The sequence below is a fragment of the Palaemon carinicauda genome, chromosome 1 (genome assembly GCF_036898095.1).
Source record: "Palaemon carinicauda isolate YSFRI2023 chromosome 1, ASM3689809v2, whole genome shotgun sequence".
NCBI classification, from domain to species: Eukaryota; Metazoa; Arthropoda; class Malacostraca; order Decapoda; family Palaemonidae; genus Palaemon; species Palaemon carinicauda.
In genome coordinates, this window is record NC_090725.1 from 4,054,702 (window position 1) to 4,068,649 (window position 13,948).

Genomic DNA, 13,948 nt, shown 5'->3' on the forward strand with positions numbered 1-13,948 from the left:
CGTTTACTACAAATAACTGGATATGTGCAGGTTTTTTACATCACAACATGATTCTGCACTAAAAGGACTGAAGTGAGGGATGCACACACAAGGAGAGATGATATGACACTAAAGCCGAGTTAGTGAGACACGGGGTGTGCTGTGTTGAGAGGGATACGGCACGAAGCATGCTGGGAGCAAAGAAGCAGCATGGTCAGTTTGAAATCGTACCACCGTGAGTGCTTATTGCAAAACCAAATCCGCAAATAACAAGGGCTGAGTGTATATAGCAAACATTATTTGAGACTTGGCGATAATGTATGTACTTCATTATTGAGAAATTTGGTTTGGTAGCGAACCAAATTTTTACGCTTTCATAAGCTTCACGGTAAAGAAGGGGGTTAAACCCATGGATATTATGGTTGATAAAACAAATTAATATCAAGAGTCCATTAATGTATACTAAAGCTCTCTTGCCATACTACTTTTTGAAATCTCGACAGTTACCTTACCCCATTACAATAGTTAAATTTCAACCTCTTGATGCCACAATAACCTTTTTAAACTTGGACCTTATGGAAATAAGGTCTCAAACTGTTGTTTGTCAGAGGCTTCAGTTTTGGGAAATCTGTATCTCCACCTTCTTTAATCTTGGTTCTTATTATGACAATCTATCCACATAATTTCCAAGGATCATCTTTTTTTCCTACACACACATCAATAGAAATACAATTCCTGAGCTATACTGTAGCATATATTCAAGACTGGTAGCTCCTCTTCTCCCACCTAAGCAGCTTTCCGGTTATTTTACAAGTAATAGGTTTATAGTATTAACTTGAATCTAATTTTTCAAATATATATATATTTTTTTTTTTTTAACAAACCCATTATGTACTTGTAAACTATGACCAACATAACCTGAGGAACTTGCATGACCTGTTACCGACCAAAAACCGCGATCTTTTCTTAAACAAAAGATGGGTGTGTCTAGGAATTTGAACAATATATAAAATTGGCTAGATTTTAAGTAGCAGGTTTGTTTAATGAAAACTTTTTATTGCTGAAATAAAAAAATAATAGGTCTTATGAGTATTGTAAGAAAATATCAAAGGATGACAGATACCTAATTTCCAGCTCTAGACTGTAGGATTTTAACCCTTTTACCCCCAAGCTCTTTGGAAATTTCCAACCCTTAACCCCCAGGGGGTTATTTTTTTCCCAGCACATTTTGCAGTATATTTTTTTTAAAATTGCTCTAACAGCCTTAATTTTTGTCATAGAGAGGTCAGGTTGGTCTCATTCTGTTGGAAAAAGCCTGAATTTTCTCAAAAAATGATCAAAAATGAAAAAAAAAATTTTTTATAGCATTTTTTTGCAAGGACGTACCGGTACGTCCATGGGGGTAAAGGGATGGGTTTTGTGAAACGTACCAGTACGTCCTTTGGGGGTAAAAGGGTTAACACGCTTCTTACAAACAGGCAAAGTAAATTCTCTTCAGTTTTCAGTTTAGATTTAAAACGCTCTTGTTGAAAAATATGGAATTCCCGAGTCTCACCATACAATGCTAAAAACAGTTCATCAGTTATTACTGTTCTTGTGTATAAATTTAGAACTTTAGAGTTATTGTTATCAGCATTCACTCTTTATCCCTATCTAATAATAGGAAATTCTGGTGTCAAAAATTTAAATCCTGGTACCTATTATACCACACCACTCAAAAACTATCTGACCCATATTTTTAACCCTTTTACCCCCAAAGGACGTACTGATACGTTTCACAAAAGCCATCCCTTTACCCCCATGGACGTACCGGTACGTCCTTGCAAAAAAATGCTATAAAATTTTCTTTTCCAAATTTTTGATAATTTTTTGAGAAAATTCAGGCATTTTCCAAGAGAATGAGACCAACCTGACCTCTCTATGACAAAAATTAAGGCTGTTAGAGCAATTTAAAAAAAATATACTGCAAAATGTGCTGGGAAAAAAATAACCCCCTGGGGGTTAAGGGTTGGAAATTTCCAAATAGCCTGGGGGTGAAAGGGTTAACTTGCACCTTTACTGGACCAACTTGTCAATAAAATTACATACTGATGATGCTAGGCTTTTCAGGAAACGTACATGGTAATAAAGAGAAAAACATAAAAACCTAATAAATAGAGCAGTTGAATTTATTCCATCTTTGAGAAGATGAAACAATGCTACTTCTAATTAAACTACTAAAAAGTGAATTACAATTTTCCAAATTTTTATAACAAGGTACTGATAACCAATTGACACATTGGTTACCTGAAATACTTCTAAATACATTCTACTGCCTCAAAGTAGACCTATTCTTTACTAATGTATAGCACAATATGTCTTGGGAAACAAGGCTACTTAACCCTTTTACCCCCAAAGGACGTACTGGTACGTTTAAAAAAACACATCCCTTTACCCCCATGGACGTACCGGTACGTCCTTGCAAAAAAATGCTATTTACAATTCTTTTTTTTTTTTTTGATAATTTTTTGAGAAAATTCAGGCATTTTCCAAGAGAATGAGACCAACCTGACCTCTCTATGACAAAAATTAAGGCTGTTAGAGCAATTTGAAAAATATATACTGCAAAATGTGCTTGAATAAAAATGAACCCTTGGGGGTTAAGGGTTGGAAATTTCCAAATGGCCTGGGGGTAAAAGGGTTAATACTAAATATTGAAATTTGCATTAGAAATGTAATTGTTAAAAATTTTCCTAAAATTATCAGTACTCTCAATGTGCAAATCATAAAATAATGGATATTAGGCAAATGTAACCGTTCCAATAAAACAATGTCTTGTCTTTTATCAAACTAACTATAAAGAACAAAACTTTGAAAATTTTGAGTGAACATACGGAATGAGGTAACCAACATTTACAGAGAAATAAAAATGTCAGAAATCTGTTCCTCATGTTTATGTATGCTGTTAGTTCCGAATTTTCTTCTCAGTGGTCTGGTTAATCTGCATGTTGATAATTAAATTACCATCGTTGCAAGCTTTATTTCCAAATGGACTACTTCCAAAAGATACCAAACAACACAAACCTTCATGCATGCATTTCATTTAATTTAAAAGGTACTTTAGCTCTTATAAAGTTTATAAATGTGCTTCAAATCCAACAAAATATATTCTTGATCCTTACCTTAATTTTTCCAAAGGCTTCAAAGACAGACTTAATGTCATTTTCAGATAGATCCTGATGAACTGAAGCAACATAAATTCGATTATAATAATTAGCTTCTTCTGTGATCTCATCAATAACAGTCTGGGCCTGAAAAAGAAGTAAAACATTTTTGAGCTAAAGTACCCCATAATCTGTAATACTAAACAATTTCAATGCAGGATACCTTTATATTATTGTAAGTTTAACCAGACCATTGAGTCCAGATTTCAGACTCACAGGGCAGGCCTGGAAGGTTAACTCCAGAATTGAAATAAAAATGTTATCAAACCAGTGTACATTGTACACAAGGGTGGCATGACTGGGCTGAAATAGGTATGGAGCCCAAGAGTTGCCATGTAGAATATTTATTTTGAATTACTGGACATTGTTCATCACTGCTTTCCTTCTTAGCAAAGGAGTACGTTGAAAAAATTAACTTTCACGTTTCTTAAGATTCTTGGATTATGTTTGACATTCTCATGAAATTGGTTTGACAATCCAAATATATCTGCTTTCCCTAAATAAAGGGTTTCTGTCATGTATGTTATTCATCAAATATTCATAGTTAGAGTTGTCCAACTGGAAGACGTTATAGAATTGCCTTATTGCAGTGCACTCTGTGTTTAGAAAATTGCACTTTAGTATGAAGCCCTTTAAGGGAGAAATGGTACTTCTTTATTTTCTACTTATGGGTTACAGGCAAACTTTTGGTGTTTTCTATTGATGCTTCAACCTTTAAGAAAGGTTTATGTTTCTGACAAACTTCCCTTGGTCCTGCATCTTTAAGTTAAAACATTCCTGAGGGAGCACTAAATTCACTTTATCCAAATTTATTTGAATGCTCCTGGAAGCACATTTAATCCTTCCTTCTCATACCACTAATCTATCCTTGATTAGCTTATGTATCCATTTTCTGTTATTACAATTCTTACTGCCTCTCTTAGTTTCTCTATACAGTTCTTAAACTTCTCACATTTTTCTTGAGTATTTTCACCCATGGGCATCTGTCCTCTACTGATCTTCAATTCTTTGGCCTCCAGGGTTCTTCTCCACTTTTAAAAAGTTCTATGCTAGACCTACCCATCTTAATATTACCCGTTAAAAGCATGCTCTTGGGCAAGTTTCATTATTCCATGAAAAACCACATTCATGACATCAATAAAATTATGAACCAAGAGATAATCTATGATGTAACCTAAAATCCATAAAATCTATAACATAACACAAAACACTTTTCATACAAACCCACAAATCTTACAAACCTTACTTCCTTGATGCAGAAATCCAAGTATCTCTGAACTTGTATTAGTCAAGATCCAAAAAATATCCCCGACACATGCTCCGTCTTGCATACTGATGCCTTCTCCACTCCTTCCTAACGTATAGGTGTTATAGAACCAGAGGTGGTCTTGAGAGGTTGGGAGGGACTCTCTATATGATCAATAGGTTTGTAATGGTAACTGACATTATAATAAAGAAAGGAAAAAAAATAAAAAAAAAGAGGGGGGAACCGTCAAAGGTACCCCAAAAGTCAAGTATTCAAGGTCTGTATCTGCTTTTATGTACAGTACTGACCCGGTAGCAGAAAGTAGTCACAGGGATCCTCAACCTTGTCAGCTGGTATCTAAAATGATAATTGCTTGAAGCTGTGCCAGGTTATGCAATTATTAAAAGATTAGGATGAAATGAAAATGAATACACCCCTTCCCTACGTCTAAGATTAGATATAATAAACTAAAGATAGGACCAAACAAGAAGTTTCTGTGTTCATGTTCAAAATTATGTAAATTAAATTTGGTACTGAAAGTACCAACATTAAAAATCAAATTTTCTAATAGTGAGGGCAATATCCTTGAAATAAAAAAGGCATGAAAGAGGGCACAAGCTGATGTTGGGAGACTTTTTCTACACAAGACACAACATGGTGCAGTTCTAAGTGTCAGTCAATCAGCTGATACCAGGCCAGTTTGGAGCATTCCTACTGAATTCTTGTGGCTTCATTTGGAGATCATCCAATGATAAATTAGGTATCTTATAGTTAAAAAAAATTATAGGATAGGTTGTGAGCAAGGGAATTCTTGGAACAGACATTAATTCTACTGAGTTTTACATAAAAGCAAGGTAGTAGTGTATTGTGCTTTAGTTAGCGTCAAAAGGCAGGACATAACATGAGCGGTGGGAGTCTTCCGGATCTTGCATAACTCGATGTCTATAAAACTTGAAATTTTTGCATCAGGAAAATAATCTATGATTAATGGGGTTGAGTGAAATTTCCCTTAGGACCAAACTATTCCTAACCTGAGACCCCTCTCTTTTAGGTACAATCATTTCTTGAACAATACTAACATACTTTCTTGCAATTCCCTTTTTTCTTTCATATATATCCAAATATCTTTTTGGATTAATCACTCTTCTCATGCATTCCCAAAACCTATTACCAATGCGTCCTTCTTTTGAGTATGAGCTAATAACCAGTGAAACAGAGGGCCTATGCTTTACTCTCTCAACATCATTGTTGATGGAGACTTGCTTAATGTTTCACTGTCAGTAGAAGATTGAAAAAATCCATCTCCAGGTAATATGTCTGCTTGTAAATTTATCTCCAATCTCTAAACCTAATGGTGTGACACTAACACACCTACTCTATAACTATGAAAACCTACATACTACTCTTCATTATCAAAGACCTTATCAAAGTGAATAAGTTCAATTCCTACTGTTGTTCCATCTGAGTCCCCTTTATATTCCTCTTGTATACAGTCTGCTCATTGTGGAGAGATAAAGCTTTTGTCTTTGTCACTATCTTATAGCTGGAAGTCTCCCTTTCCCTTATGTATACAGTAGTATAATGAGGTTACCTCTTAAATCTTTTGGAGTTTTCTTATGCCAATTGATTCAAATGTCTATTTCTAACTTGCACAACCTCTCCTCTTTGCCCTTACTGGTATGAAAACCCTTGTTCTGCATGCAAATCTCACACAAGGATCTTGGGCTCTTCCCATCCAAAACTTTTAAAAAAATGTCTCCAAGTATTCTTTACCAGATTTTGGTTACTTGCTTCCTGTTCATCCCTATCTACATTCTATTGGTATCTTCCTCTCTTTCGCTTCATCAAATTATGACTGTGCTCTTTCTCCCGAATTAAAAATTAACCCAATAATTTTTGTCACCATCTCTGAACGCATCTGTGGTCCCCCTCCTATTAAAACCTTTTCTTCTGAAACCATGGTTTCTATACCAATGTTGCTACTTTTTCTGTTCTTTTACAGCATGAAATGTGCTATGTGGGACTGTGGGACACACTTACAAACATTATTTAAATTTCTTTGCAGCATCTTTTCAGCTGAAGCTGCTCTGGTTTCTTCCTTTGACTTTTCAAGTTTCATTTGATCTCTTCTCACACGTGTGTCCTGCTTCATCAACTTACTCCCATTTTCACCTTACACAAGAATAAAATCCTACAGACAAGCCCTATGAATCTAAAAATATGATTCAATGGTACGGTTAAACCATTTTAACTTAAGTTATTTGCATATGTTTTATCCTATAATTTAAAATAAAAGTAAAGTAACAATACCAAAATACTAAGCTGCAATATTTTTGTTTGATATTAAAAAGTTATATCCCTTTAAACAGTAACTATATATAAACAAAAGCCTAGGAGTTTATCCCGATGGGCTAAGCACAAAAAATTTTCATGGTTTATTTTGATTAAATTAGTATGACTAATTCCAAGACAAACCACAAAGACTTTTTATGACATTTTTTTATGTGAAAATTACTATAATCCTATGATTGGCTTAATCTGATAGCAACCTGTTATTAGGTTCATCTTTTCATGAAGACTGCCATTTATACCCGACAGTAAATTCTAGTGATGGATAAGTAGTTATCTATAAGTGACTACATTTGATCCAGCTTTGGATAATCTTTCAGCATTCTAATAAGATTGAATATAAACATGAGCAAAGATGCAGCATTTACATAAACTAAAGAAACTTGAGGTTGAGCTACAGCTGCAGTAGCACTTCTAAAATCATTGTAAATCATGAATATTTACAAGACACTTTCAACTACAATTAGCAACCAAGAGACAGCAAGCCTCCACCAAGGCAACTGCAAATTTAACCATCAATGCTTAACCATTTTCATACAGTCATCCTGCACGCAACTGGAAGAATTTAAACTAATTTAGGGCTTATATCATTAAGTGCAGTGGCTACAACTATGGTTATAAAAATAAACTACAATTAATATATTTTCTGTCTATACTTCAACAAATCTTCATAAGAAAAAATGAGTGGAAATTGATGAAATTTGGGGAAGCATTCGTTGTTTGGTGGACATAGGCGTAGTTTCAATAATTCTTTACTGATACCAACTTAGAAGCTAATAGTTTGGAGGGAAGGAGGGGTTCATACCCAATGAATTTTACCAAAACTCATTAAAATCCTATCATTTTCATGTAATCTGCTGACTGACAGTCCAAACTAAAAATATAGGTTTCTTGGCAGAAATAATAATCTTAATTCTGATAACACTTTCGACAGTTTAACTGTGAAAACAGAAGCATTGCTAGGTAGTGAGAACCGACTTACTTTATTACAAGCTACATCAGCAAACCCTCCCTGAAAGGAGATTTAGATCTATCAGTATAAATTGCATGGTGAACCCCAAAGTTTTACACTGTCAACACCACGATGCAATTTGGTGCTCTGGGGCAAACGTGTCCATTTCTGGCACAATATCAATGAGAGACTTCTTTATATTTAATTAAGAGAAAAGGGGAGTTCAAAAAGTCTAATACTAACTGGATATGAGGGAGACTGATTTACTAAAAAAATTCTTTAACAAAATTATTAATTTAGCAAAGGTCACATTTCATTGAAAATTTCTCAATTTAGAATTGACCATCTTAAGAAACAAGAAATAAACACAACTTTAATAGATTTACTTGGGGATAATTTAAAAGCTCCAGTGCAGACTGACTCATTCATTGAGAAATGAAACTGAATTTTTGATTGCTGAGTCCAATGTTGGTTCAAAGTTATGTATATATTTCAAAATTTTTTATTAACACAATGCAGTTTTTATGTTACAAAAAACGTTACTTCAATAAAAAAAACACCCATTAATTATGAGTTGCCTTTATCCACAAGAAAACCGTTGCCAGTCGCATCATGAATAAGCTAAAACTGAAAAGCCCTGCTACACTGGCCTGACCTGATCTGCTGAACACACAGCCATTCATTCCATTGTGTTAGCTATGAGTATCAAACGAGTATGAGAATGTTCCCTTTGGATTAATGGGTTTGTAAAATTTACAGAGAAAAATGTATTTTTGTAACATAAAAACACTGCTTGCTCAACACAACCCATTAATCATACGTTGCCTAAAGAGCTACTGAGGCTGGGAAGACAAAAGTGATGGTAATGTCAAGATACATCACTTGTGATACTTGATGGGTCAGGGCCAAATGGTATGTTTGTGTTCATGGCGCAAGCAGAGGTAAAGCAATGGTTGGTATACATCAAAAGGACTGTGGTCCTCCAGTCTGGTACTCATCATAGGGGGTGCCATAGATAGAAATAATAGATTAAGTAGGAAAAATATAAGATGAATTGCCCCCCGCCCTTTTTACAACATAACCCGCTGCATCCACAGGCCTCAGGAATATGCCTTAATGTGTGTTTGTTAATGACCAAAGGTTGACTACTGCTTCCAAGTACCTTCCTCTTGATAACTACCATGTCTGAAACCTGAGGAAGTGGATATTGCAGGCTTGGAGAGCCTTCACACTAGTTAGGCTAGAATCTAGCTGGATGGATCTGCATATATTTTGATGATCGCCTGACAGGGTAATAAGTGCGTTTAATTTTCCACAGTCAGCATAAAAGGAAAGTTGTGAGAGAGAAGTTCAAAATACTTAAATCCTTTGGAAGTATTCCCTCAAGATCCAGACATGTATAGTAATGAATCACCTTCCTCTACAACACAGATGTCTGGGATAGTAGAAGGGATAGACAAAAAATCCATGGGAAAGTCTTCAGCCACAAAGTTCACAGCCTCACTCACGTCCATCCTCTGCATCGCTAACTTTTGTTAGGGAGTGAGCTCACATATTCTCTTGAGTGAGACCAAAGGCAGCAACAAATATTTCTTACTAGTGAGATTGTTTAGATGCCTTCCAGAGGAGTCTCTATGGTCTTATGGAAAGGATCCTCAGAACTATGGTCTTAAGGAAAGGCTCCTCAGAACTTTGGTCTTATGGAAAGGCTCCTCAGAACTAAAATTAGGTTCTAGTGGTTTTCCAACGATCTCTGAGCACGTTTGGTAAAAGTGCCGCATCAAGTCTGAGGGGTCTCTTATTATTTGCCATTTCTTGGGCTAGGTTCATCATGACTGGGTCTAGGGATAACCTTTTCCTTTCCTCACTGGGCTATTTTTCCCTGTTGGAGCCCCTGGGCTTATAGCATCTTGCTTTTCCAACTAGGGTTGTAGCTTGGATAGTAATAATAATAGAGATACAATTTAGAGTCTCACTTTTAAAAAGAAGAATGAGACTGCTATCATTGAATTAAAATTTTGGATTGAAGAAGTACCCTGTTGGGAAGTCAAATTTAACCACTTCCCTTTGTATGTGTTAGTTACAGATTTCCTGCAAAGAAAGGAGAGAGAAAAGGATGCCTCTTGAGAAAATTATCTTTTTAGCAGGGATGCATTATAGCCTGCACACATGGAACCTGAGAGAATCTAGGCCTGTCATTAACCTGTGCACATAGGTCAGCTTCAGCTTTCCCTATGGGACACTTGACACAAAGCTCATTAAGTGTAGGACACAATTCTGATGGTCATGAAAAGACTATGAGGATGATAAAAACACTTAAAGTCAATCAAAGCTTTTTTTAAGAGTTCAGCAAATAATGTTGAAGGGAGCTTGTATACTTCAAGGTCATCCTACTTTTGCATGTCCTCAAACCCTTGGATGTAATTATATGGACAGCATATGATTTAAGATTGATGCACTGATGTAAACTAGTCTACTTTGGGGGATCTCCACTCCTGACAAAAGAGATTGATGCAAACAGATCTACCAAGAGTTCTACACTTTTGTCAAATGGGATTACACATATCTGTTCCGGGAATTCTCTATATAAGACCTGTTTCTTTCAAGTCGCTGAGCCTGTGATGACATTAAGGGTTCTTGGCATTGAGCTAGGGCAATAGGTCACTTTGAGCTCCTCTACCACCGGAAATATTTGTACCAAATCTCAACACTGGTCTTCTGGGAGGGGAGTCCCTAGGTTTTGAGTGGTGCTGGTTGAAATGACTCTTACCCTGATGCTTTGAACCTCCAGTAATATCTTGAATGCTTGGAGTCCTAAAACCATAGTCCACTTTCAGAGTATGGATGTGTAAAAACCTCTCTTCCTGCATCTATAAGACTGCCCCTAGGTCCGACATGTGGGCTCTCAAAACCTGTTTGGAAGCGTGTGTGAACAACAGAGTATCTACGTTGGTAGGGACCTCGGGAATTGCTTTCAGCAGGTTGTGAAAGGTTTGATACTATGTGATGCCTGCCACCATGTCTTCTGACACATACAGGAGAACTGTCTGGAATTGTAGTCAGTTTCTTGTTTTCATCAATTGTAGTTTAAGGGAATGAATCTTGAACTTACTGACAGGGCTCAGATTTTCCAAGGAAACCATGTCTCCTATTGCTGCTTGCCATTTCTTCAAGGTAGGACAATGCCTCATGAACAGGCAAAGGCAAGCTTGAGACTCAAAATCCTGTCTAGTAAAGGTTTTATCATCCTCTGTATGGTGTCAATCTACATTTCCAGGTAGTGCCTTGGGTAGACAGTTAAGTTAGACTTCGATTTAACCGTATTTATTTGAATTCCAAGCCAGCAGCAGAGGCCCAACAAGCTGTCAAGAGTGCCAAGCTTTGCAAGGCTTTATTTTCTCGGCCAGGCAATGAATATTTGTACCAATTCTGGCTGGGTTAGGGGCACTCCAGGGACTGGTCTTCCCAGAAATTTTGCCTCCAAAGGTCAGAGCAAGTTGACTTGTGTCTTCTGTCCTTCGTAAAATATTCTGCCAATAGACTCTTCTCAGTAGAAAACTACAATCATATACATTCTGATGCAATAAGCTTGTTCCCCATTAATATGAGAATGTGAGATATGCAATAAATGTACTCTTTTGGGGCAGAGCACAGGGAAGGAAAGCATGGGAAAAGGCTACAAGTGTGGTCACTGCCAAGATAATGCAGATCAGTTGGGCTTGGACACCTACCCAAAGATTTACATAAGAAAGAGAAGCAGTAAGCATTTGGATCTCGTATCGAGTCGCCCAAAAACTGTCTTTACAAGGTTGCCTTTCCCTAATGAATCTCTGCATGTGTTGTTTGTAACACTTGAAAAAGAGGTAGTGCTTACAGGGAGCAAAGTAATCCAGTGTACAGGAACAAGAGAGGGGGCACTAGCATGGACCTTTAGCTCACACTAATGTGTGGCCAAGAGTTGTAAAGTTGGCAATCTATGTGATACTTCGTGGGAAGGAATGTCTTCCTTTGGCCCTGGTAAAAGAGACAAACTGTCTGTTTAGAAAAATAAGGATAGTCAGTACAGGAAAAATCTCTTTGCTTTTGACTTTGCATTCCTTACTCCATGCAGTGCAACAGATCATCCCTGAAAATCTTGATGAACTGAGCAGAATTCATAAAAAGAATGTCAGACAACCAATCCTAAGAGTTTGGAATATTACAAATTATCCTTAGCAAGAATCTAGACCACTGATTGATCTACATCTAAGCTTTACAAATCTTACATCTATTATTCAGCACACAGCTGTTCCCACTGCAAAATTTAAAAAAAGATGGTCTTTATGTGTAGGATACAAAATAAATGCGCTACACAATTTGCCAAGCAACCAAAACACAGGTTTAGAAAGGCACCTTGGCTGGAATAACAACTTCTGCAAGCAAGATATGTGATTGGCACAGTGTTAGAAGGTTAATAATTGACACAGGCTAAGCATTACTAAAGATTCTACAACTCATTTGGCTTTTGCCCCTGCAACACAAAAAAAGTGAAGACTGATATTGAATAAGAAATAATAGCAGGCTAGTATAAATTATTTGCTGTAAAAATAAAAATGATCAAGTAACCTACCTAATATCACAACTACAACCCTGATAAAGAAAGCTCTTAGGTAACTATGATTCCAAAAAAAAAGCATCTAAGATATACTGTCCAGTATAAGAAAACTTTGGTAATCTTCTAAAGATTATTAAAAAACAAAAATATTCAACTCAGGTAGAAAAGTTTAAATACAAGGCTGAATAAACTTGCGAGTTAAAGAGTCTGGCACACGGCTGAGTAATGTGTACACGGATTAGGGCAGCGGGCAGCAAATAAGTGCTATTAACAGGAAAAGTCGCACAACAAAATAAAAGGTAGAGCATTTGGCCGATTCAAGTTAAGCCAGATGGAGTAGGGAGATTTGTTTCAACTTTTTCCTTTATGCGACTGGCAGGCATTTCACAGTAGATAAAGGTAACTTATAATTAAATAGGTTCTACTAATAAGTATAATTTACAGTACACAATACTGTATCACGAAAGTGGTTGTCAGTACTCCGGATTGAAATTTACTTTTAAGCAGTTACCACATTAAATTACAAAAAGAGAAAAAGATTAATTATATTTACTAACCCTCACACTAGAAAAACCTTTCCACATTTTAGAGTAAAAAAATCAAACGTATACTAGCAATGATACTAGTAATTTCTTTTGATAGTATAATAAGGAAGTAACGCAACTTTAATAATAAAAAATGGGATTTATAATACCTGTTACTTAATATTATAGTAGATTAAAATAAAGATATCTTTTTACAATGCAAAAAGGACTTTCTATGACAGTTCAGGGGCATAAAATATATGATATACTTGTTTTTATACAAGTTTTTCAGCTATTTTTGTAATGTATCAATTAAATATGGTCTGCTCCCCAAGTTCATGATTAATTGGCATAAAAGGCCAACAAATTTTGTGATCCAATAAGTAATTGATGAAAACTAAAGACAAATTTTTTTTTTTTTTTTTTTTGCACAAAATGCCTTTATTACTGTAATGAATAAATATAAATGAGGCAATATCAAAAAGAACTTGTAATATTAGATCAATCAAAAGTTAGTACTAACCTGTGGCATGTTAGATGGCCTTCCAACTTTGATATTGCGTCCTCCGATCATAACTCCATTCATCTGTTCGAGGGCAAGCTGGGCTGCTTCAGGCATTTCATACTCCACAAAAGCAAACCTATAATATACCACAATTAACAATCAACAATTCTAAATTATTTTGGCATAAAACATCAATGACTATAGAGTATTAGTAATTTTTGCAATAAACCTTCAATGACAATAGAGTATTAGTAATTTTTGCAATAAACCTTCAATGACTATAGAGTATTAGTAATTTTTGCAATAAACCTTCAATGACAATAGAGTATTAGTAATTTTTGCAATAAACCTTCAATGACAATAGAGTATTAGTAATTTTTGCAATAAACCTTCAATGACAATAGAGTATTAGTAATTTTTGCAATAAACCTTCAATGACAATAGAGTATTAGTAATTTTTGCAATAAACCTTCAATGACTAGAGTACTGTATTAGTAATTTTTGCAATAAACCTTCAATGACTATAGAGTATTAGTAATTTTTGCAATAAACCTTCAAGGACTATAGAGTATTAGTAATTTTTGCAATAAACCTTC

At 35.6% G+C, this 13,948-nt stretch overlaps 1 protein-coding gene across 5 annotated transcripts in view; it reads right to left on the reverse strand.

The window, feature by feature from the left end:
• hfp (Poly(U)-binding-splicing factor hfp) overlaps nt 1-13,948 on the reverse strand; it is an 85,671-nt gene that overhangs the window by 10,754 nt on the left and 60,969 nt on the right. For 4 of the 5 annotated variants that reach the window (XM_068379662.1, XM_068379672.1, XM_068379677.1 and 1 more), the window contains 3 exons: nt 13,371-13,488; nt 7,760-7,789; nt 3,141-3,269 (listed from right to left, as the gene is read on the reverse strand). In XM_068379662.1, coding sequence (XP_068235763.1) covers nt 3,141-3,269; nt 7,760-7,789; nt 13,371-13,488 — 277 coding nt within the window. The remainder of the gene's footprint in view (nt 1-3,140; nt 3,270-7,759; nt 7,790-13,370; nt 13,489-13,948) is intronic. The other variant, XM_068379667.1, reaches the window with a different exon arrangement.